This window comes from Gavia stellata, chromosome 3 (assembly GCF_030936135.1).
Source record: "Gavia stellata isolate bGavSte3 chromosome 3, bGavSte3.hap2, whole genome shotgun sequence".
NCBI lineage: Eukaryota > Metazoa > Chordata > Aves > Gaviiformes > Gaviidae > Gavia > Gavia stellata.
The window spans coordinates 1240346-1262315 of NC_082596.1; the positions used below are offsets into that span (position 1 = coordinate 1240346).

General features: G+C 54.6%; 4 protein-coding genes across 4 annotated transcripts; all 4 read right to left on the reverse strand.

The window, feature by feature from the left end:
• Nucleotides 1-680: 680 nt before the first annotated feature.
• Nucleotides 681-983, reverse strand: LOC132316785 (feather keratin 1-like). The gene has a single exon (XM_059815719.1). The coding sequence runs from the start codon at nucleotides 981-983 to the stop codon at nucleotides 681-683; it is 303 nt and encodes a 100-aa protein (XP_059671702.1).
• Nucleotides 984-5284: 4301 nt separating this feature from the next.
• LOC132322111 (feather keratin-like) lies at nucleotides 5285-5859 on the reverse strand. Its single transcript, XM_059836336.1, has 2 exons — nucleotides 5823-5859; nucleotides 5285-5625 (listed from the first exon to the last, which is right to left on the reverse strand). The coding sequence occupies exon 2, from the start codon at nucleotides 5591-5593 to the stop codon at nucleotides 5285-5287; it is 309 nt and encodes a 102-aa protein (XP_059692319.1). The 5' UTR covers nucleotides 5594-5625; nucleotides 5823-5859.
• Nucleotides 5860-12073: 6214 nt separating this feature from the next.
• On the reverse strand, nucleotides 12074-12376 carry LOC132322076 (feather keratin 1-like). The gene has a single exon (XM_059836270.1). The coding sequence runs from the start codon at nucleotides 12374-12376 to the stop codon at nucleotides 12074-12076; it is 303 nt and encodes a 100-aa protein (XP_059692253.1).
• Nucleotides 12377-17844: 5468 nt separating this feature from the next.
• LOC132322077 (feather keratin 1-like) lies at nucleotides 17845-18153 on the reverse strand. Its single transcript, XM_059836271.1, has one exon. The coding sequence runs from the start codon at nucleotides 18151-18153 to the stop codon at nucleotides 17845-17847; it is 309 nt and encodes a 102-aa protein (XP_059692254.1).
• Nucleotides 18154-21970: the final 3817 nt, after the last annotated feature.

Consider the following 21970-nt stretch of genomic DNA (forward strand, 5'->3'; position numbering starts at 1 on the left):
TGGCCATGGCCCCAGACAACCTGCTGTAGGTGGCCCTGGGGTTGAAGCACATGTTCTCCAGAGGTTCCTGCCAAACTACATGATTCTGTGATTCTCTTGGCTGGGAGAGCAGGAGAGTCATTGTAGGGAAGAGCGTTAGTTGTGTGCTGGCACGGATAGAGTTTGTGAGAGGCGTACGAAGGTGAGCGTTACTGCGTCAAAGGCTTTGAGCAAGTGGTGGGCTTGCCTAACGTTCTGGAAGCCACGATGCACCAGTGTTGGTGGTGGCATAATTCGTAGGAGAGGTCTTGTGGCCCCTTTCCACCCACCCTGATGACCTATTAGGCCCTGTTTTTTCTTGGGTGAAGTTGGAAAAGCCTTGGGAGAAGAAAGGAAGTGGAGGCATTTGAGGCTGGGATGCAGAACTTTATTGAGGCAAAAGAGTGAAAATGCAGGAGCACCATGTGGAGGGGAGCTGGCGTGAGGTGCAAAGAAGGAGGTGGGAGAAGAGGAGGAGGTACATGGGCCATGTTTCCAGGCAGCCCGGGCAGGCCCCTTCCCAGCCTCCTTGCTTGGTGCCTTGAGAGGAGGAGTTGTGGATAGTAGGTTGACATTCCAGGAAGGGCCAGAGGTGCATCTTCAATCCATGCCATGGTTTCCAGGGTGTGGGTGGTTGGTGTCAGGGGTGGTAGCGATGGCCCTTAGCAGGGGTAGCAGCCTCTTCTGCCACCGAAGCAGCCCAGGCCTCCAAAGCCGTAGCCAAAGCCCCCGGAGGAGATGGGCACTCCCTGGGAGCTGAGGATGTTGCCCACAGCAGCAGATGAGGAGGATCCTACAGCGGTTTTCTGTGGGAAGGAGCTGAGGATGGGTCCTGGCAGGGTGACGAGCACGGCGGGAGGCTGGATGACGACACGGGAGTCCTCGCACTGCCTGACACAGGGCTCGTTGCAGCTGTCAGCCAGCGGGGTGGGTCCGCAGGGGCGGCAGAGGTCGTAGCAGGCCATGTCTGTGGTGTGGAGGGTCCCTGGAAGAGAGGGTGTTGAGAAAGTGAAGGGGCGTGGTGGTGTGAGGGGTGGCGTTGCAGGAGGGTGAAGGATTGGGGATGTGTGGTGTGGGGCTGTCGGGAGTGTGGTGTTGGGGAGGCTTCAGGGCTGCTGAATGTGGAGGCAGATCGTCCTGGAAGAGGCAGGCCAGGTGGGTGAGGAGAAGGAGGGGAAGGGGTTTCAGGCTCACCTTGTTGACCGTGGAGGAGAAGTTGTCAGGAGAAGTGTGTGAGGGAGAGAGGCTCTGGGCTGACTTTTATGCTGGTCCCCGAGTGCCCCAGGGTGTGAGGCAGCCTTTGTGCATGATGGTATTTTTCAGCAAGCAGCTGTTGCATGCCACAGCCTGGTGTGTAATGAGGTTGGGCGTGTTTTCCTTCCCACAGTTCTCCCTTTTTAATGTCCTCCTCTTGATTATGTGTCCACATGGCCCTGGCGGGAGCTTTTAAGTGAGAGTAGGTATTTGGGAGGATTTGCGTGGAAGGTGTGTGTCAGCGTAATTGGCAGACGTGTCCAAAGCGTGGGAGAGAGGTGGGGTGTTGTCCCTGAGGTCATCCCGTGGCACTCGTGTGGTGTGGTTTGCAGGTGTGTTTTGAAGAGGGGCCCCATTTCCTTGTGGCCCTGGAAGGCTGGTCTGGGCTTTGTGGGTGTGCCGGTCATGAGGTGCTTCACTTCACAGAATCACTAAGGTTGGAAAAGACCTGTAAGATCATCAAGTCCAACCATCAACCCAACACCACCATGCCCACTAAACTATGTCCTGCAATGCCATGTTCACACGTTCCTTGAACACCTCCAGTGATGGTGACTCCACCACCTCCCTGGGCAGCCTGTTCCAATGCTTCACCACTCTCTCAGGGAAGAAATTTTTCCTGCTATCCAGCCTAAAGCTCCCCTGGCGCAACTTGAGGCCACTTCCATCGCATTTGCTCTTCCCCTGGCTTGCTGCCATCTTGCTTATCCTGTCTTTAGGCCTGGCTTTTCCCGTTGGGTGTGCTCTGTGGGTGTCTTGGTGCCCCTCTTGCTTTAAGGTTCTATCAAACCAAGCCAATTCCAATCATTCGTGAGTGCTCATGGGTAACTGGGGAGGTCCCAGTTGACTGGAGGTTAGCAAATGTGACGCCCATCTGCAAGAAGGGCCGAAAGGAGGGTCTGGGGAACTCCAGGCCTGTCAGTGTGAGGTCAGTTCCATGAAAGGATATGGAGCAGATCATCTTGAGTGCCATCACACAGCACAAACAGGACAAGGAGGCAATCAGGCCCAGTCAGGATGGGTTTGTGAAAGGCAGGTCCTGCTTGACTCACCTGGTCTTCTCCTGTGACAAGGTGAGCTGCTTAGTGGATGAGGGAAAGGCTGTGGATGTTGTTTAGCTCGACTGTTGTAAAGCCTTTGACACCATTTCCCAAATCATTCCGGTGGAGAAACTGGCTGCTCGTGGCTTGGACAGGCAAACTGTTTGCTGGGTAAAAAACGGTTGGATGACTGTGACCAAAGAGTTGTGGTGAATGGAGTTAAATCCAGTTGGTGGGTGGTCACAAGTGGTGTTCCCCCGGGCTCAGTTTTGGGGCCAGTTCAGTTTAATATCAGTGATCTGGATGAGGGGATGGAGTGCACCCTCAGTAAGGTTGCAGATGACACCATGTAGGGCGGAGTGTTGATCTGCTTGAGGGTAGGATGGATCTACAGAGGGCTGTGGACAGGCTGGATCGATGGGCCAAGGCCAGTTGTATGAGATTCAATGAGGCTCAGTGCTGGGTCCTGCACTTGGGTGACAACAACCGTATGCAACGCTACAGGCTTGTGGAGGAGTGGCTGGAAAGCTGGCCAGCGGAAAAGGACCTGGGGGTGCTGGTCAACAGCCGGGTGAATAGGAGCCAGCAGTGTGCCCAGGTGGCCAAGAAGTCCAACGGCATCCTGGCCTGTATCAGAAATGGTGTGGCCAGCAGGAGTAGAGAAGCGATTGTCCCCCTGTACGCTGCCATGGTGAGGCCGCACCTCGAATCCTGTGTTTGGTTTTGGGCCCTGAAATCCACAAGAAAGAGGTGGAGGGGCTGGAGAGCATCCAAAGAAGGGCAACAGAGTTGGTGAAGGGTTGATAGAAGAAGACTTATGAGGAGCAGCTGAGGGAACTGGGGTTTTTTGACCTGGAGAAGAGGAGCCTCAGGGGAGACCTTATCGGTCTCTGCAACTACCTGAAAGGAAATTGTAACGAGGCGGTTTTCACTCTCTTCTCCCTACTAAGGAGTGATAGGACGAGAGGAACGGACCTCAGGTTGCACGAGGGGAGGTGTACATTGGATATTAGGAACAATGTCTTCACGTAAAAGGGTTGTCAAGCCTTGGAACAGGCTGCCCAGGGAAGTGGTTGAGTCACCATCCCTGGAGGTATTTGAAAGACATGTAGATGTGGTGCTTAGGGACACAGTTTATTGGTGGTCTTGGTAGAGTTAGTTTAACGGTCGGAGTAGATGATATTAAAGGTCTTTTCCAAGGTAAAAGTTTCTGTGATTGTATATGGGGCACCCTGCAAGGGCAGGTGAGTTTCTGGAGAGCCCGACAGTGTGGCGAGAGGCAGAGGAGGAGTGGGGCCCTGGTGAGCGAGGGCCTTTGGGGTTTTTACTTGAGGTGAGTGCCGAGGGGTGAGATTCTTTCCCTGCATAGTGTTTGAGACGCAGAAAGAGAATTTGGAGATTGCCGAGGGGAGTTGTAGGCGAGCATGCAGCATGTGGCTGCAGAGCCGAGGCCCTGGTGGTGGTGGGTGCATGCCAAAGGGTTGATGAATGGCCAGGCCTGCCTGGATTGAACTGAGGTGAGTGTTTTTCAGGCTGTTTGTCAGGTGAGCAGTGCTTGTTGCTGAGGAAGATGAAGGGAGGTAAGACAGAGTGCTGTGCGACTGGGTGTCCGTAAGTCCATGGGGCCTGATGGGTTGCAGCCAGGAATTCCAAGGGCGACGGCTGATGTCCTTGGGAGGAGGCTGGTGCTCATTGTCTTGGAATGGTGATGTGCCTTGGAGCAGTTCCTGAAGACTGGTAGAGAGTTCGTATCTTGAAGAAGATCAAGATGGAGGATCGTGGAAAGTAGAGGCTGGTGAGCTTGATCTCATTTCTGGGGAAGGTGATTGAGGAAATCCTTCTGGAAAGCACTATCAGGCCCAGGAAGGGCAAGAAGGTGCTGGAGAGCAGTCAGCGTGGATTTACAAAGGGAAAACGGTGTTTGACCAAACTCTGTGCCTTCAAGGTTGAAGTGACTGGGTGTTGGACGAGGGGAAAGCAGTGGCTGTTGTTGAGCTGTACTGGAATGAAGCCTTTGTCAGTGTCTCCCACTATGTGCTCCTAGAGAAGCTGAGAAAGTATGGGTTGCGTAAGTGGCCAGTGAGGGGGAGTGCAAAGTGGCTGAAGGGCTGGGCCCAGAGCCTTGTGATCAGTGTCAGGAGAAGAGGCCATGTGTACAAGTGAAAAGAGATGGGACTCCATGGCCAAAGAAGGCAAGTCTTTTCCAGAGTGAGGGTGGTCCAAGAGTAAAAGAGTTGGTGGAGTCTCTGTCCTTGGAGATACTGAAAACCCGAGTGGCCATGGCCCCAGACAACCTGCTGTAGGTGGCTGTACTTGAGCAGCGGGGTTGAAGCACATGTTCTCCAGAGGTTCCTGCCGAACTACATGATTCTGTGATTCTGTTGGCTGGGAGGGCAGGAGAGTCATTGTAGGGAAGAGAGTTAGTCAAGTGTGTGCTGGCACGGGTAGAGTTTGTGAGAGGCGTACGAAGGTGAGCGTTATTGCGTCAAAGACTTTGAGCAAGTGGTGGGCTTGCTTAACGTTCTGGAAGCCACAAGGCACCAGTGTTGGTGGTGGCATATTTTGTAGGATAGGTCTTGTGGCCCCTTTCCACCCACCCTGATGACCTATTAAGCCCTGTTTTTTCTTGGGTGAAGTTGGAAAAGCCTTGTGAGAAGAAAGGAAGTGGAGGCGTTTGAGGCTGGGATGCAGGAGAATTTTATTGAGGGGAAAGAGTGAAAATGCAGGAGCACCAAGTGGAGGGGAGTTGGTGTGAGGTGCAAAGAAGGAGGTGGTAGAAGACAAGAAGGTACATGGGCCATGTTTCCAGGCAGCCCGGGCAGGCCCCTTCCCTGCTTCCTTGCTTGTTGCCTTGAGAGGAGGAGTTGTGGACGGCAGGTCGACATGCCAGGAAGAGCCAGAGGTGCATCCTCAATCCATGCTGTGGCTTCCCGGATGTGGGTGGTTGATGTCAGGGGTGGTGGCGAGGGCCCTTAGCAGGGGTAACAGCCTCTTCTGCCACCGAAGCAGCCCAGGCCTCCAAAGCCATAGCCGTAGCCGAAGCCTCCGGAGGAGATGGGCACTCCCTGGGAGCTGAGGATGTTGCCCACGGCAGCGGATGAGGAGGATCCGACAGCGGTGTTCTGTGGGAAGGAGCTGAGGATGGGTCCTGGCAGGGTGACGACCACAGTGGAAGGCTGGATGACGACGCGGGAGTCCTCGCACTGCCTGACACAGGGCTCGTTGCAGCTGTTAGCCAGCGGGGTGGGTCCGCAGGGGCGGCAGAGGTCGTAGCAGGCCATGTCTGTGGTGTGGAGGGTCCCTGGAAGAGAGGGTGTTGAGGAAGCAGAGGGTAATGGGGGTTCGAGGGGTAGGAGGGTGAGGGAGTGAGGTGGCTTGTTGTGGGGCTGTAGGGAGCATGGTGGTGGGGAGGCATCAGGGCTGCTGAGTGTGGGGTCAGAGTGTGCTGGAAGAAGGGGCCAGGTGGGTGAGGAGAAGGAGGGGAAGGGGTTTCAGGCTCACCTTGTTGACCGTGGAGGTGAAGGCGTCAGGAGAAGTGTGTGAGGGAGAGAGGCTCTGGTCTGACTTTTATTCTTGTCCCCAAGGGGCGCGACCATCTTTGCGCATGACAGCATTTTTCTAGCAAGCAGCTGTTACATGCCACAACCTCGTGAGTAATAAGGTGGGACGTGTTTTCCTTCCTGAAATTCTGCAATTTCCTGTCCTCCTCTTGAGGACATGTCCGCTTGGCCCAGGCGGCAGCTTTTAAGTGAGAGTATTAGAGGCCAAAGGCTGGTGTTGATGGCACGTGTCAGGGCAGGTAGAAGTCGTGACCAAAGCATAATAGAGGTGGGGTGTCATCAGTGATGTCATCCCGTGGCACTCGTGTGGTGTGGTTTGCGGGTGCGTTGTGAAGAGGGGACCCCATTTCCTTGCATCCCTGGCAGGCTGGTCTGGGCTTTGGAGGTGTGCCAGCCGTGAGGCACTGCCCCTTCCAATGTGTTCGGTCACTCCACACACTGCTGCCAACTCGCTAAGTCTGTCCTTAGGCCTGGCCTTTCCCGTTGGATGTGCTCTGTGGGTGCCTTGGTGCCCCTCTTGCTTGTAGGCTTTTAGGTGGGTGTGTTGGGTTTTCGTGGCAAGGTTTTGGTAGCGAAGGGGCTACAGGGGTGGCTTCTGTGAGAAGGCTCCAGAAGCTTCCCCAGTGTCTGATAGAGCCATTGCTGGCCAGCTCCAAATGGAGCTGCTAGTGGCCAAACGTGAGCCAATCAGCAACAGTGGTAGCGCCTCTGTGCTAAACATATTTACGAAGGGGAAAAATCTGCTGCGCTATATTAACTGGATGAGAGAAGGGAGAAGGTGCTGGAGCCGAGATTCCCTGCAGCCTGTGGTGAAGACCATGGTAGAGCAGTTTGTCCCCCTGCAGCCCATGAAGGTCCATGGTGGAGCAGACATCCACCTGCAGTCCTTGGAGGACCTGACACCGGAGCAGGTAGATGCATCCATGTATAGCTCTGCTGGAGCAGGTCTTCTAGCCGGACCTGTGACGCCACAGGTGATCCACGCTGGAGCAGTCCGTTCCTGAAGGTGTGCACCTCGTGGAAAGGAGCCATGCTGGAGCAGTTTGTGAAGAACTGCAGCCCGTGGGAAGGAGCCATGTTGGAGAAGTTTGTGAAGGACTGTCTCCCAGGGGTCGGACCGCACAGTGGAGTAAGGAAGAATCAGCAGAGACAACGTGTGATGACCTGACCACAACCCGCATTCCCTGTCGCCCTGCGCTGCTGGGGAGGAGGAGGTAGAGAATTTGGGCGTGAAGTTGAGGCCAGAAGAAGGGAGGGATGGCAGGAAGGTGTTTTAGGATTAGGTTTTACTTCTCATTATTCTACTCTTAATTTCAATTGGCAATACGTGAAATTAATTTTTCCCTTGACGGTAATTGGTGAGTGATCTTCCTGTCCTTATCTCGACCCAGGAGCCCTTGGTGTATTATTTTTCTCCCCCTGTCCAGCTGAGGAGAGTCAGTGATAGAGCAGCTTGGTGGGCACCGGGCATCCAGCCCAGGTGAACCCACCGCAGAGCCCCACCTTCCCAGCAGAGCAGGGTCAGGGGATTGTTCCTGCACCTGGTGCTCAGTGCCCCATGCTGTGGTGCAGGGTCCCCACGGTGAGGAGGATGGTGAGCTCACAGAGGGGGCTCTCTGTGTGACCTCAGAGCAGAGGGATGGTGGCTTGGGGTCCCCTGCACAGGTGGTCCAGGGACCCTGCAGCAGCGGGGTTGGTGGTCCGGAGACTCTTGCATGGGTCCCTGCAGTGAAGAGGGGATGGTGGTGTGGGGATCCCCCCAAGGGTTCATTTGGGGACCCCACAGCAAGGTGAGACCGTGGCCTGGGGACTCCCATATCGCTGGAAGCTGGGCACGGTGACACGGGGCCCTGTGTGTGTGGCCCTGGCACCCCGCCGTGAAGGAAGATGGTGTCATGGGGACTGCCAGGAGATTGGTCTGGGGAACACAGCAAGGGGGGACAGGACAGGGGACCCTGCGTGGGTGTCCCTGGCACCCTGCAGCAAGGACAAGAAGTGCAGGGTCTGTTGATGTATTTATTGATGTCAGCTTTTTTTGTGGGGTGTTATTTAATCAGGGCATTTTCCCTCCCTCTTGCCCCTCTGAGGTCTCTAACTTCTTCCGTGTGAGGGGTTTGGGTTGGGTTTTGGCAGCATTTCTACTCATTCATTCCCTCGTTCACCTCCCACCCCTCCCAGCAGTTGTTTTGGGGGCTGTTTTGTGAAGATTACCTATTTATTGGACTGGAGGTGTTGATTTTGGGGTGCTGAGAGTGGCCTTCTGGAAGCTTCCAGGAGCTTCTGCAGCAGCTGGTGCCTGTCAGCCATCCCCTGATTGGCAGGTTGTTAGCTGCCTCCCGATTGGCAGGTTGTTAGCTGCCTCCCGATTGGCTGGTCGCTGAGGGTGCTGAGGCAGTGCCTGGCTGTGGTGAGGGAAGGCTGCGGCCGCGGGGCTGAGGCTGGTGAGCTCTGGGAGAGCTGGTGAGGCCCGTGAGAGGCCCAGGGGGAGCGGGAGCGGCAGGCAGGGGAGGCTGGGAGTGACCGCCCGTGGGGTCTTTCTTTGGGCTGAGTGCCGAGATGTGAAGGGGGCAGGGGATGAAACCAGGCTGCCTAGAGATGAGCCTGGGGGTGGCGTGCCGATGTTGGGGGCGAAATCGATAGCCCAGCTCAAGTGCATGTACTCCAGTGTACGCAGCATGGGCAGCAAACAGGAGGAGCTGGACGCCGTTCTGCAGCAGGAGAGCTATGATGTAGTCGCCATCACAGAAACATGGTGGGATGACTCGCATGACTGGGGTGCTGCAATGGATGGCTATAAGCTCTTCAGGAGGGATAGGCAAGGAAGGAGAGGTGGTGGGGTGGCTCTCTGTAGGTTAGGGAGTGTTTTGATTGTAGAGAGCTCAATGATTGTGACAACAAGGTTGAATGTTTATGGGTAAGGATGAGGGGGAAGGCTAACAAGGCAGATATCCTGCTGGGTGTCTGTTGTAGACCACCCAATGAGGACGAAGAAGCCGACGAAGCATTCTACAAGCGACTGGCAGAAGGCTCACAGTCGCAAGCCCTTGTTCTTGTGGGGACGTCAACTTACCGGACACCTGCTGGAATTATAACACAGCGGAGAGAAACCAGTCGCGGAGGTTGCTGGAGTGTGTGGAAGATAACTTCCTGACACAGCTGGTAAGCGAGCCCACCAGGGAAGGTGTCCTGCTTGACCTGCTGTTTACAAACAGAGAGGGTCTGGTGGGAGAAGTGATGGTCAGAGGCCGTCTTGGGCTTAGCGACCATGAAATTATCGATAGAGTTCTTAATTCTTGTTGAAGTAAGGAGGGGGGGTCAGCAAAACCATTACCATGGACTTCCGGAGGGCAGACTTCGGCCTGTTCTGGACACTGATTGAGAGGGTCCCTTGGGAGACGGTCCTATAGGGCAAAGGGGCCCAGGAAGTCTGGACCTTCTTCAAGAAGGAAATCGTGAAGGCGCAGGAGCAGGCAGTCCCCATGTGCCTTAAGAAGGGCCGTCGGGGAAGATGACCGGCCTGGCTGAACGGGGAGCTTTTGCTGGGACTCAGGAAAAAAAGGAGAGTTTATCACCTTTGGAAGAAGGGGCAGGCAACTGAAGAAGAGTACAAGGCCCTCGTTAGGTCATGCAGAGAGGGAATTAGAAAGGCAAAGGCACAGCTAGAGCTCAATCTGACCATGGTTGTAAAGGAATAACAAAAAATGTTTCTATAAATACTTTAACAACAAAAAAGAGCCAAGGAGAATCTCCATCCTTTACTGGATGCGGAAGGGAACATTGTCACGAAGGATGAGTAAAAGGCTGAGGTGCTCAATGCCGCCTTTGCCTCAGTCTTTAATAGCCAGACCAGGTATCCTCAGGGTATTCGTCTCCCTGAGCTGGAAGACAAGGATGGAGAGCAAAGTAAACTCCCCGTGATCCAGGAGGAAGCTATTAAGAACCTGCTATGCCACCTGGACACTCCCAGGTCTATGGGGCCTGATGGCATCCACCCAAGGGTGTTGAGGGAGCTGGCAGAGGAGCTTGCCAAGCCACTCTCCATCATTTATCAACGGTCCTGGTTAAAAGGGGAGGTCTGAACGGCTGGAGGCTTGCCAGCGTGACGCCCATCCACAAGAAGGGCCAGAAGGATGATCCGGGGAACTACAGGCCTGTCAGACTGACCTGGGTGCCAGGGAAGATTATGGAGAGGTTCATCCTGAGGGCACTCACAGGGCACATGCAGGACAACCAAGGGATCAGGCCCAGCCAGCACGGGTTCATGAAAGGCAGGTCCTGCTTGACTAACCTGATCTCCTTCTATGAGCAGGTGACCCACCTAGTGGATGAGGGGAAGGCCATCGATGTTGTCTACCTGGACTTTAGTAAAGCCTTCGACACTGTCTCCCACAGTATTCTTCTGGAAAAGCTGGCGACTCGTGGCTGGGACATGTGCACTCTTCGCTGGGTAGAAAACTGGCTGGACGGCCGAGCCCAGAGAGTCATGGTGAATGGAGTGAAATCCAGTTGGCGGCCGGTGACAAGCGGAGTCCCCCAGACTCAGTTTTGGGGCTGGTCTTCTTTAATATCTCTATCCATGATCTGGATGAGGGGATCGAGTGCTCCCTTGGCATGTTTGGAGACAACACCAGGTCGGGCGGGAGTGTTGATCTCTTTGAGGGTAGGAAGGCTCTGCAGAGGGATCTGGACAGGCTGGATGGATGGGCTGAGGCCAATTGGATGAGGTTCAACAAGGCCAAGTGCTGAGTCCTGCACTTGGGCCACAACAACCCCATGCAAGGCTACAGGCTTGTGGAGGAGTGGCTGGAAAGCTGCCCTGCAGAAAAGGACCTGGGGGTGTTGATTGACAGTCAGCTGAATAGGAGCCAGCAGTGTGCCCAGGTGGCCAAGAAGGCCAACGGCATCCTGGCCTGTATCAGAAATGGTGTGGCCAGCAGGAGTAGGGAGGTGATCGTGCCCCTGTCCACGGTGCTGGTGAGGCCGTACCTCAAATCCTTTGTTCAGGTTTTGGGCCCTTCACTCCAAGAAGGACGTTGAAGTGCTGGAGCATGTCCAGAGAAGGGCGACGAAGCTGGTGAGGGGTCTGGAGCACAAGTCTGATGAGGAGCGGCTGAGGGAACTGGGGTTGTTTAGCCTGGAGAAGAGGAGGCTGAGGGGAGACCTCATTGGCTCTCTACAACTACCTGAAAGGAGGTTGCAGAGAGGTGGGTGTTGGTCCCTTCTCCCAAGTGACGAGTGACAGGACTAGAGGAAATGGCCTCAAGTTATGCCGGGGGAAGTTCAGGCTGGATATTAGGAAAAATTTCTTTACTGAGAGAGTGGAGAAACACTGGAAAAGGCTGCCCAGGGAGCTGGTGGAGTCACATTCATTAGAGGTGTTCAAGGAACGTGGCACTGTGGGACATGGTTTAGTGGGCATGGTGGTGTTAGTTGATGGTTGGACATGATGATCTTACAGGTCTTTTCCAACCTTAGTGATTCTGTGTGATTCTGTAATCCCGACTGGCCATGGCGCCAGACAACCTGCTGTAGGTGGCCCTGCTTGAGGAGCGGGGTTGAAGCACATGGTCTCCAGAGGTTCCTGCCAAACTACATGATTCTGTGATTCTGTTTGCTGGGAGGGCAGGAGAGTCATTGTAGGGAAGAGAGTTAGTCAAGGGTGTTCTGGCACGGGGAGACTTTGTGAGAGGCATATGAAGGTGTGCATTATTGCGCCAAAGGCTTTGAGCAAGTGGTGGGCTTGCGTAATGTTCTGGAAGCCACGAGGCACCGGTGTTGGTGGTGGCATATTTTGTACGATAGGTCTTGTGGCCCCTTTCCACCCACCCTGATGATCTATTAGGCTCTGTTTTTTCTCGGGTGAAGTTGGAAAAGCCTTGGGAGAAGAAAGGAAGTGGAGGCATTTGAGGCTGGGATGCAGGAGGACTTTATTGAGGCAAAAGAGTGAAAATGCAGGAGCACCAAGTGGAGGGGAGTCGGTGTGAGGTGCAAAGAAGGAGGTGGTAGAAGAGGAGGAGGTACATGGGCCATGTTTCCAGGCAGCCTGGGCAGGCCCCTTCCCTGCTTCCTTGCTTGGTGCCTTGAGAGGAGGAGTTGTGGATAGTAGGTTGACATTCCAGGAAGGGCCAGAGGTGCATCTTCAATCCATGCCATGGTTTCCAGGGTGTGGGTGGTTGGTGTCAGGGGTGGTGACGAGGGCCCTTAGCAGGGGTAACAGCCTCTTCCGCGGCCAAAGCAGCCCAGGCCTCCAAAGCCGTAGCCGAAGCCGCCGGAGGAGATGGGCACTCCCTGGGAGCTGAGGATGTTGCCCACGGCAGCGGATGAGGAGGATCCGACAGCGGTGTTCTGTGGGAAGGAGCTGAGGATGGGTCCTGGCAGAGTGACGACCACGGTGGAAGGCTGGATGACGACGCGGGATTCCTCGCACTGCCTGACACAGGGCTCGTTGCAGCTGTCAGCCAGCGGGGTGGGTCCGCAGGGGCGGCAGAGGTCGTAGCAGGCCATGTCTGTGGTGTGGAGGGTCCCTGGAAGAGAGGGTGTTGAGGAAGTGGAGGGGAATGGGGGTGCGAGTTTTACTGTCGCATGAGTGCGAGCGATTGTGGAGTCCTGATGTGGGGCTGTGGGCAGCGTGGTGGAGGCGTCAAAGCTGCTGAGTCTTGGGGCAGAGCGTGCTGGAAGAGAGGGGCCAGGTGGGTCAGGAGAAGGAGGGGAAGGGGTTTCAGGCTCACCTTGTTGACCGTGAAGGAGAAGGCGTCAGGAGCAGTGTGTGAGGGAGAGAGGCTCTGGGCTGACTTTTATGCTGGTCCCCAAGGGGCGTGACCATCTTTGCGCATGACAGCATTTTTCAGCAAGCAGCTGTTACATGCCACAACCTCGTGAGTAATAAGGTGGGACGTGTTTTCCTTCCTGAAATTCTGCAATTTCCTGTCCTCCTCTTGAGGACATGTCCGCTTGGCCCAGGCGGCAGCTTTTAAGTGAGAGTATTAGAGGCCAAAGGCTGGTGTTGATGGCACGTGTCAGGGCAGGTAGAAGTCATGACCAAAGCATAATAGAGGTGGGGTGTCATCGGTGAGGTCATCCCGTGGCACTTGTGTGGTGTGGTTTGCGGGTGCGTTGTGAAGAGGGGGCCTCAATTCATCTCAGCCCTGGGAGGCTGGTCTTGGTTTGGAAGTGTGCTGCGCGTGAGGGTCTGCCCCTTCCAATTGCATTTAGTCCCTCCCTGTTTTGCTGCCAGCTCGCTAAGCCTTTACTAAGGCCTGGCCTTTCCCATTGAGTGTGCCCCATGGGTGCCTTGGTGCCGCTGTTGCTTGTAAGGTTGTAGCTGGGAGAAAGGAGGCTGCCTGTTTGGGGTTGTGCCTCCTTGGTGCCCTCCCTGGGAGTGTCTGCATGCAGGCAGAGGAGGGCTAATTGCAAGAGCATGTCATTGTCCTGTCAGCTACGGTTCAGAGCTCGCAGGCCCTGTGATGTGGGGAGCCCTGCCAGGCTCTCCAAAGGCTTGTGTTGGCCCCTCCATAGCGCTCCCCTTAGCTGGGGATGGTACATGTGCAGAGTCGGCTTTGGTGTGATGCAGTGCTTGGGCTATGGCATGATACAGTGCTTGGGCTCTGGTGTGACACATCCAAAGAAGAAGAATGAGAAGAAAGAGAATTTGGAGATTGCTGAGGGGAGTTGGAGGCGAGCATGCAGCACATGGCTGCAGAGCCGAGGCCTTGGTGGTGGTGGATGCATGCCAAAGGGTTGATGAATGCAAGGCATTCCCCAGTTGAGCTGAGGTGAGTGTTTTGCAGGCTGTTTGTCAGGCAAGCAGTGCTTGTTGCTGAGGAAGATGAAGGGAGGTAGGAAGGAATGCTGTGCATCTGGAGATAAGCAAGTCCATGGGGCCTGAGGCGTCATAGCCATGAATGTGGAGGGAGCTGGCTGATGCCCTTGGGAGGCCCCTCTCCATTCTGTTGGGAAGTTGGTGGTGCCTGGGAGTGGTTTTTGATGGCTGGAAAGAAAGCTCATAGCCCTTGTATCTTGGAGAAGATCAGGAAGGAAGATCTGGGAAAGTAGAGGTTTCCTAGCCTGACCTCGTTTCTGAGAAGGTGATGTAGTAAACCCTCTTGGAAGGCACTGCCAATCCCCGGAAGGACAACGAGGTGATGGGGAGTTTTCAGCATGGATTTACAAAGGGGAAATCATGCTTGGCCAACCTGTGTGTCTTCTACTTTGAAGTGACTAGCTTTGTGGACGAGGAGAGAGCCGTGGCTGGTGTTTACGTTGACTTTTCAGTGAAGCCTTTGACGCTTTCTCCCCTTGCTTTCTCATAGACCACCCAAGAAATTACGGGGTTGCGTAAGTAGCCAGTGAGGTTGAGTGCAAACTGGTTGAAGGGCTGGGCCCAGAGGTTTGTGCTCAGTGGCCCAAAGTGCAGTTGGAGGCAAGTCTCAGGTGGTGTAGGCCAGGACTTGGATTCGTGGGGCCAGCCCTGTTCAACATCCTCATCAATGGCCTGGGCAGTTGGACAGTCTGCCCCCTCAGCAAGTTGGCAGATGATGCAATATCTGGAGATGGTTTGCTGGCAGGACTTGTGACCCCATTGGAGACCCACACTGGAGCAGTTTGTGGAGAACTGCAGCCTGTGCGAAGGACTGACATTGGAGAAGTTTGTGGAGGACTGTCTCCTGTAGGAGAGACCCCACGCTGGAGGTGGGGAAGAGTGTGAGGAGTCCTCTCCCTGAGGAGGAAGACGTGGCAGAAACAAGGTGTGATGAACTGACCACAACCAGCATTCCCCATCCCCCTGCACTCTGGTGGGGGAAGAGGTAGAGAATTCAGGACTGAAGTTTAATGCAGGAAAAAGGGAGGTGGGGAGAAGGTGTTTTAAGATTTGGGGTTTTTTCTCATTATCTTACCCTGATTTGATTGGTAATAAGTTAAACTAATTTCCCCAAGTCGAGTCTGTTTTGCCTGTTTCATTAATCAGTGAATGATCTGTCCCTGTCCTTATCTTGACCCCTGAGCCTTTCTTATGCTTTCTCTCCCCTGCCCAGCTGAGGAGGGGAGTGATGGAGAGGCTTTGGTGGGCACCTGGAGTTGAGCCAGGGTCAACCCACCACAGGTGAGTGGACCAAGCTGAAAAGATGTGCCATATCCTTAGAAGAGAAGGCAAGCCTCTTCCAGTGTGAGGGTGGTCAATCAGTGGAACCGGAAGCGCAGAGAGGTGTTGGAGTCTGCATCCTTGGAGATACGGAAAACCTGGCTGGCCGTGGTCGTGGACAGCCTGCTCGGGCTGACCGTGCCTGAGCAGGCTGGGTTGAAGTAGATGATTTCCTGAGTTTCCTTGTGCCCTCACTGATTCTGTTTGCTGTGATTCTGCTTGCTGTGCTGGGCAGGGAGTCGTGCTGGGGAAGAGAGTTGGTCAAGGACGTGGTGCCATGGGGAGGTTGCGTCAGAGGCATGGGTAGAAGTGCGTTAGCATGTCCAAGCCTTTGTTTGTGCAAGTGAAGGGCTTGTGTCATGGGCTGGAAGCCCCCGTTTAGCGGTCTGTGTTGTTGTTGTTGTTGCTGGGGACGTAGTTCCTAAGAGAGGTCTTGTAGCCCTTTTCCACCCACCCTGAGGGCCTGTTGAGCCCTGGCTTTGTGCTGTGTGAAGTTGGAGGAGCCTTGGGAGAGAAGGGAAGTGGAGGCGTGTCATGCTGGGATGCAGGACATCTTTATTGAGGCAAAAGGGTGAAAAGGTAGGAGTGAAAAGTGGAAGAGAGCCGGTATGAGGTGCAAGTAGGGTGCCCGTCAGCCGAGGTCCCTTGTGTGAGATAGATCTTGTCAGAGCCTGACAAGGCTCTGCAGAGGGATCTGGACAGGCTGGATCGATAGGCCGAGGCCAATTGGATGAAGTTTAATAAGGCCAAGTGCCGGGTTCTACACTTTGGCCACAACAACCCCATGCAATGCTACAGGCTTGGGGACGAGTGGCTGGAAAGCTCCCCCGCAGAAAAGGACCTGGGGGTGTTGATTGACAGTCAGCTGAATATGAGCCAGCAGTGTGCCCAGGTGGCCAAGAAGGCCAACGGCATCCTGGCCTGTATCAGAAATAGTGTGGCCATCAGGAGCAGGGAGGTGATCATGCCCCTGTACTCGACTCTGGTGAGGCCGCACCTCGAATCCTGTGTTCAGTGTTGGGCCCCTCATTCCAAGAAGGACATTGAGGTGCTGGAGCGTGTCCAGAGAAGGGCGACGAAGCTGGTGAGGGGTCTGGAGCACAAGTCTGATGAGGAGCGGCTGAGGGAACTGGGGTTGTTCATTCTGGAGAAGAGGAGGCTGAGGGGAGAACTTACTGCTCTCTACAACTACCTGAAAGGGTGTTGCAGAGAGGTGGGTGTTGGTCTCTTCTCCCAAGTGACTAGTGACAGGACAAGAGGAAATGGCCTCAAGTTGCACCAGGGGAGGTTCAGGCTGGATATTAGGAAAAAGTTCTTTACTGAGAGAGTAGTGAAACATTGGAACAGGCTGCCCAGGGAAGTGGTAGACTCACCCTCCCTGGAAGTATTCAAGGAGCGTGTGGATGTGGCATTGTGGGATGTGGCTTGATTGGCATGGTGGTGTGTGGTGTGGGTGGGTTGTTTTGGTGTGGGCTGTGGTTTGTTTTGTGGTTTGTGGGTGGTTTTGGTTTTTTGTGTTGGGGTTTTTTTTTTGTTTTTTTTTTTTTTTTTCTTAATGGTTGGACTTGATGATCTTACAGGTCTTTTCCAACCTTAGTGATTCTGTGATTCTGTGAAAGCCGCAAGGTCTCCCTGGTCTCGGCTGGTCGTTGGCTTGCGAGAAGGTGTTTGCAGCAGAGAGTAGTGGACATAGCAGAAGGGGTGATTCAAAGAAGGAAGTGGGAGAAGAGAAGGAGGTACATGGGCCATGTTTCCAGGCAGCCCATGCTGGTCCCTTCCCTGCTTCCTTGCTTTTTTCCTTGAGAAGAAGAGCCATGGGTGCCAGGACCATGTCCCAGTGACATCCTGGCAGAAGCGTCATTCCTATGAGAAGAGGCCGAGGAGCTGGGATTCCTAATCTAGGAGGCAAAGAATGTGCAGGGGGTCTGTCATCAATGTGTATAAATCCCAGACAGGAGGGAGTGAAGTTGAGGGAGCGAAGTTGAGGGAGCGTGGTTCTTCTGAGTAGTACGCACGACCAGGACAAGAGTCCATGGGCACAAGTGAGAACAGATGGCATTCCATGGGCGAAGAAGGCAAGTCTTTTCCAGAGTGAGGGTGGTCAGAGAGTGGAAGAGGTGGTGGAGTCTCCCTCCTGGGAGATACTGAAAACCAACCAGCCATGGTCCCAGACAACCTGCTGTGGGTGGTCATGCTTCAGCAGTGAGTTGAAGCACATGATATCCAGAGGTTCCTGCCGAACTGCATGTTTCTGTGATTCTGTTGGCTGGGAGGGCATGAGAGTCATTGTAGGGAAGAGAGTTAGTCAATGGTGTGCTGGCATGGGGAGACTTTGTGAGAGGCATACAAAGGTGAGAATTATTGCGTCAAAGCCTTTGGGTAAGTGGTGGGTGGGATTGTGTATGTTCTGGAAGAGATGAGGCACCGGCGTTGGTGGTGGCCTGTTTCATAGGAGAGGTGTTGTTGCCCCTTTCCACCAACCGTGATGGGCTTTTAAGCCCTGTTTCTTCTTGGGTGAAGAAAAGTGGAAGCATTTGAGGCTGGGATGCAGGAGAAGTTTATTGAGGCAAAAGAGTGAAAATGCAGGAGCACCATGTGGAGGGGAGCTGGTGTGAGGTGCAAAGAAGGAGGTGGGAGAAGAGGAGGAGGTACATGGGCCATGTTTCCAGGCAGCCCGGGCAGGCCCCTTCCCTGCTTCCTTGCTTGCTGCCTTGAGAGGAGGAGCTGTGGACGGCAGGTCGACGTGCCAGGAAGGGCCCGGAGGTGTGTCCTCAATCCATGCCGTGGCTTCCCGGATGTGGGTGGTTGGTGTCAGGGGTGTTGGCGAGGGCCCTTAGCAGGGGTAGCAGCCTCTCCTGCCCCTGAAGCAGCCCAGGCCTCCAAAGCCATAGCTGTAGCCGAAGCCGCCGGAGGAGATGGGCACTCCCTGGGAGCTGAGGATGTTGCCCACGGCAGCGGATGAGGAGGATCTGACGGCGGTGTTCTGTGGGAAGGAGCTGAGGATGGGTCCTGGCAGGGTGACGAGCACGGCGGGAGGCTGGATGACGACGCGGGAGTCCTCGCACTGCCTGACACAGGGCTCGTTGCAGCTGTCAGCCAGCGGGGTGGGTCCGCAGGGGCGGCAGAGGTCGTAGCAGGCCATGTCTGTGGTGTGGAGGGGCCCTGGAAGAGAGGGTGTTGAGGAAGCGGAGGGGAATGGGGGTGCGAGGGGTGGTTTTGCAGGAGGTCGAGGGAGTGGGGAGTCGTGGTGTGGAGCTATGGGGAGTGTGGTGTTGGGGAGGCATCAGGGCTGCTGAGTGTGGAGGCAGATCGTCCTGGAAGAGGCAGGCCAGCTGCGTCTGGAGATCAGGGGAAGGGGTTTCAGGCTCACCTTGTTGACCGCAGAGGAGAAGGTGTCAGGAGAAGTGTGTGAGGGAGAGAGGTGCTGGGCCGGCTTTTATGCTGGTCCCCAAGTGCCCAAGGGGGTGACACAGCCTTTGCGCATGACGGTATTTTTCAGCAAGCAGGCGTTGCATGCCACAGCCTGGTGTTTAATGAGGTTGGACATGTTTTCCTTCCCACAGTTCTCCCTTTTTAATGTCCTCCTCTTGATTATGTGTCCACATGGCCCTGGCGGGAGCTTTTAAGTGAGAGTAGGTATTTGGGAGGATTTGCATGGAAGGTGTGTGTCAGAGTAATTGGCAGATGTGTCCAAAGCGTAGGAGAGGTGGGGTGTTGTCCCCGAGGTCATCCCGTGGCACTCGTGTGGTGTGGTTTGCGGGTGCGTTGTGAAGAGGGGCCTCATTTCCTTGCGGCCGTGGAAGGCTGTTCTGGGCTTTGTGGGTGTGCCGGTCATGAGGCGCTCCACTTCACAGAATCACAGAATCATCAAGGTTGGAAAAGACCTGTAAGATCATCAAGTCCAACCATCAACCCAACACCGTCATGCCCACTAAACGATTTCCTGCAATGCCACGTCCACACATTCCTTGAACACCTCCAGTGATGGTGACTCCACCACCTCCCTGGGCAGCCTGTTCCAATGCTTCACCACTCTCTCAGGGAAGAAATTTTTCCTGCTATCCAGCCTAAAGCTCCCCTGGCGCAACTTGAGGCCACTTCTATCGCGTTTGCTCTTTCCCCGGCTTGCTGCCATCTCGCTAAGCCTGTCTTTAGGCCTGGCCTTTCCCCTTGGGTGTGCTCTGTAGGTGTCCTGGTGCCCCTCTTGCTTTAAGGTTGTATCAAACCAAGCCACTTCCAATCATTTATGAGCGCTCATGTGTAACTGGGGAGGTCCCAGTTGACTGGAGGTTAGCAAATGTGACGCCCATCTGCAAGAAGGGCCACAAGGAAAGGAGGGTCTGGGGAACTCCAGGCCTGTCATTGGTGCTCGGTTCCATGAAAGGGTATGGAGCAGATCATCTTGAGTGCCATCACACAGCACAAACAGGACAAGGAGGTGATCAGGCCCAGTCAGGATGGGTTTGTGAAAGGCAGGTCCTGCTTGACTCACCTGATCTCCTCCTGTGACAAGGTGAGCTGCTTAGTGGATGAGGGAAAGGCTGTGGATGTTGTTTACCTGGACTGTTGTAAAGCCTTTGACACCATTTCCCAAATCATTCCAGTGGAGAAACTGGCTGCTCGTTGGTTGGACGGGCATACTGTTTGCTGGGTAAAAAACTGTCTGGATGGCCGGGCCCAAAGAGTTGTGGTGAATGGAGTTAAATCCAGTTGGCGGCTGGTCACAAATGGTGTACCCCTGGGCTCAGTATTGGGACTAGTTCAGTTTAATATCAATGATCTGGACGAGGGCATCGAGTGCACCCCCGGTAAATTTGCAGATGACACCAAGTAGGGTGGAGTGTTGATCTTCTTGAGGGTAGGAAGGCTCTGCAGAGGGCTGTGGGCAGGCTGGATCGATGGGCCAATGCCAATTGTATGAGATTCAACGAGGCTCAGTGCTGGGTCCTGCAGTTGAGCGACAACCCCATGCAACGCTACAGGCTTGTGGAGGAGTGGCTGGAAAGCTGCGCAGTGGAAAAGGACCTGGGGGTGTTGGTCAACAGCTGGCTGAATAGGAGCCAGCAGTGTGCCTGCATGGCCAAGAAGTCCAACGGCATCCTGGCCTGTATCAGAAATGGTGTGGCCAGCGGGAGTAGGGAAGGGATTGTCTCCCTGTCCTCGGCGCTGGTGAAGCCGCACCTCGAATACTGCGTTCAGTTTTGCGCCCTTAAGTCTACAAGAAAGAGATGGAGGAGCTGGAGAGCATCCAAAGAAGAGCAACGGAGCTGGTGAAGAGTTGATAGAAGAAGACTGAGGAGGAGTGGCTGAGGGAACTGGGGTTGTTTGGCCTGGAGAAGAGGAGCCTCAGGTGCGACCTTATCGGTCTCTTCCACTGCCTGAAAGGAGGCTGTAACGTGGTGGGATTCAGTCTCTTATCCCTAGTAAGGAGTGATAGGATGAGAGGAAAGGGACTCAGGTTGCACCAGGGGAGGTTTTCATAGGATATTTAGAATGCTTTCTTCATTAAAAGGGTTGTCAAGCCTTGGAACAGGCTGCCCAGGGAAGTGGTTGAGTCACCATCCCTGGAGGTATTTGAAAGACATGTAGATGTGGCGCTTGGGGTGACTGTTTATTGGTGGACTTGGTAGTGTTAGGTTAATGGTTGGAGTCGATGATGTTAATTGTCTTTTCCAAGGTAAAAGTTTCTGTGATTGTATATGGGGCACCCTGCAAGGGCAGGTGAGTTTCTGGAGAGCCCATGAGTGTGGCAAGAGGCAGGGGAGGATTGGGGCCCTGGTGAGCGAGGGACTTTGGGGTTTTTACTTGAGGTGAGTACCGAGGGGTGAGATTCTTTCCCTGCATAGTGTTTGAGACGCAGAAAGAGAATTTGGAGATTGCCGAGGGGAGTTGTAGGCGAGCATGCAGCACGAGGCTGCAAAGCCATAGCCCTGGTGGTGGTGGGTGCATGCCAAAGGGTTGATGAATGGCCAGGCCTGCCTGGATTGAACTGAGGTGAGTGTTTTTCAGGCTGTTTGTCAGGCGAGCAGTGCTTGCTGAGGAAGATGAAGGGAGGTAGGACAGAGTGCTGTGCAACTGGGTGTCCGTAAGCCCACGGGGCCTGATGGGTTGCAACCAGGAATTCCAAGGGAGAGGGCTGATGGCCTTGGGAGGCCAGTGCTCATTGTCTTGGAATGGTGATGTGCCTTGGAACAGTTCCTGAAGACTGGTAGAGAGCTCGTATCTTGAAGAAGGTCAAGATGGAGGATCGTGGAAAGTAGAGGCTGGTGAGCTTGACCTCATTTCTGGGGAAGGTGATTGAGGAAATCCTTCCGGAAAGCCCTGCCAAGCCCAGAAAGGGCCAGAAGGTGCTGGAGAGCGGTCGGCATGGATTTACAAAGGGAAAGTGGTGTTTGACCAAACTCTGTGCCTTCAAGGTTGAAGTGACTGGGTGTTGGATGAGGGGAAAGCAGTGGCTGTTGTTGAGCTGTACTGGAATGAAGCCTTTGTCAGTGTCTCCCACTACGTGCTCCTAGAGAAGCTGAGAAAGTATGGGTTGCGTAAGTGGCCAGTGAGGGGGAGTGCAAAGTGGCTGAAGGGCTGGGCCCAGAGCCTCGTGATCAGCGGCAGGACAAGAGGCCATGTGCACAAGCGAAAAGAGATGGAATTCCGTGAGCAAAGAAGGCAAGGCTTTCCCAGAGTGAGGGTGGTCCAAGAGTAAAAGAGTTGGTGGAGTCTCTGTCCTTGGAGATACTGAAAACCCGAGTGGCCATGGCCCCAGACAACCTGCTGTAGGGGGCCGTACTTGAGCAGGGGGGTTGAAGCACATGTTCTCCAGAGGTTCCTGCCGAACTACATGATTCTGTGATTCTGTTGGCTGGGAGGGCGGGAGAGTCATTGTAGGGAAGAGAGTTAGTCAAGTGTGTGCTGGCATGGGGAGACTTTGTGAGAGGCGTACGAAGGCGAGCATTACTGCGTCA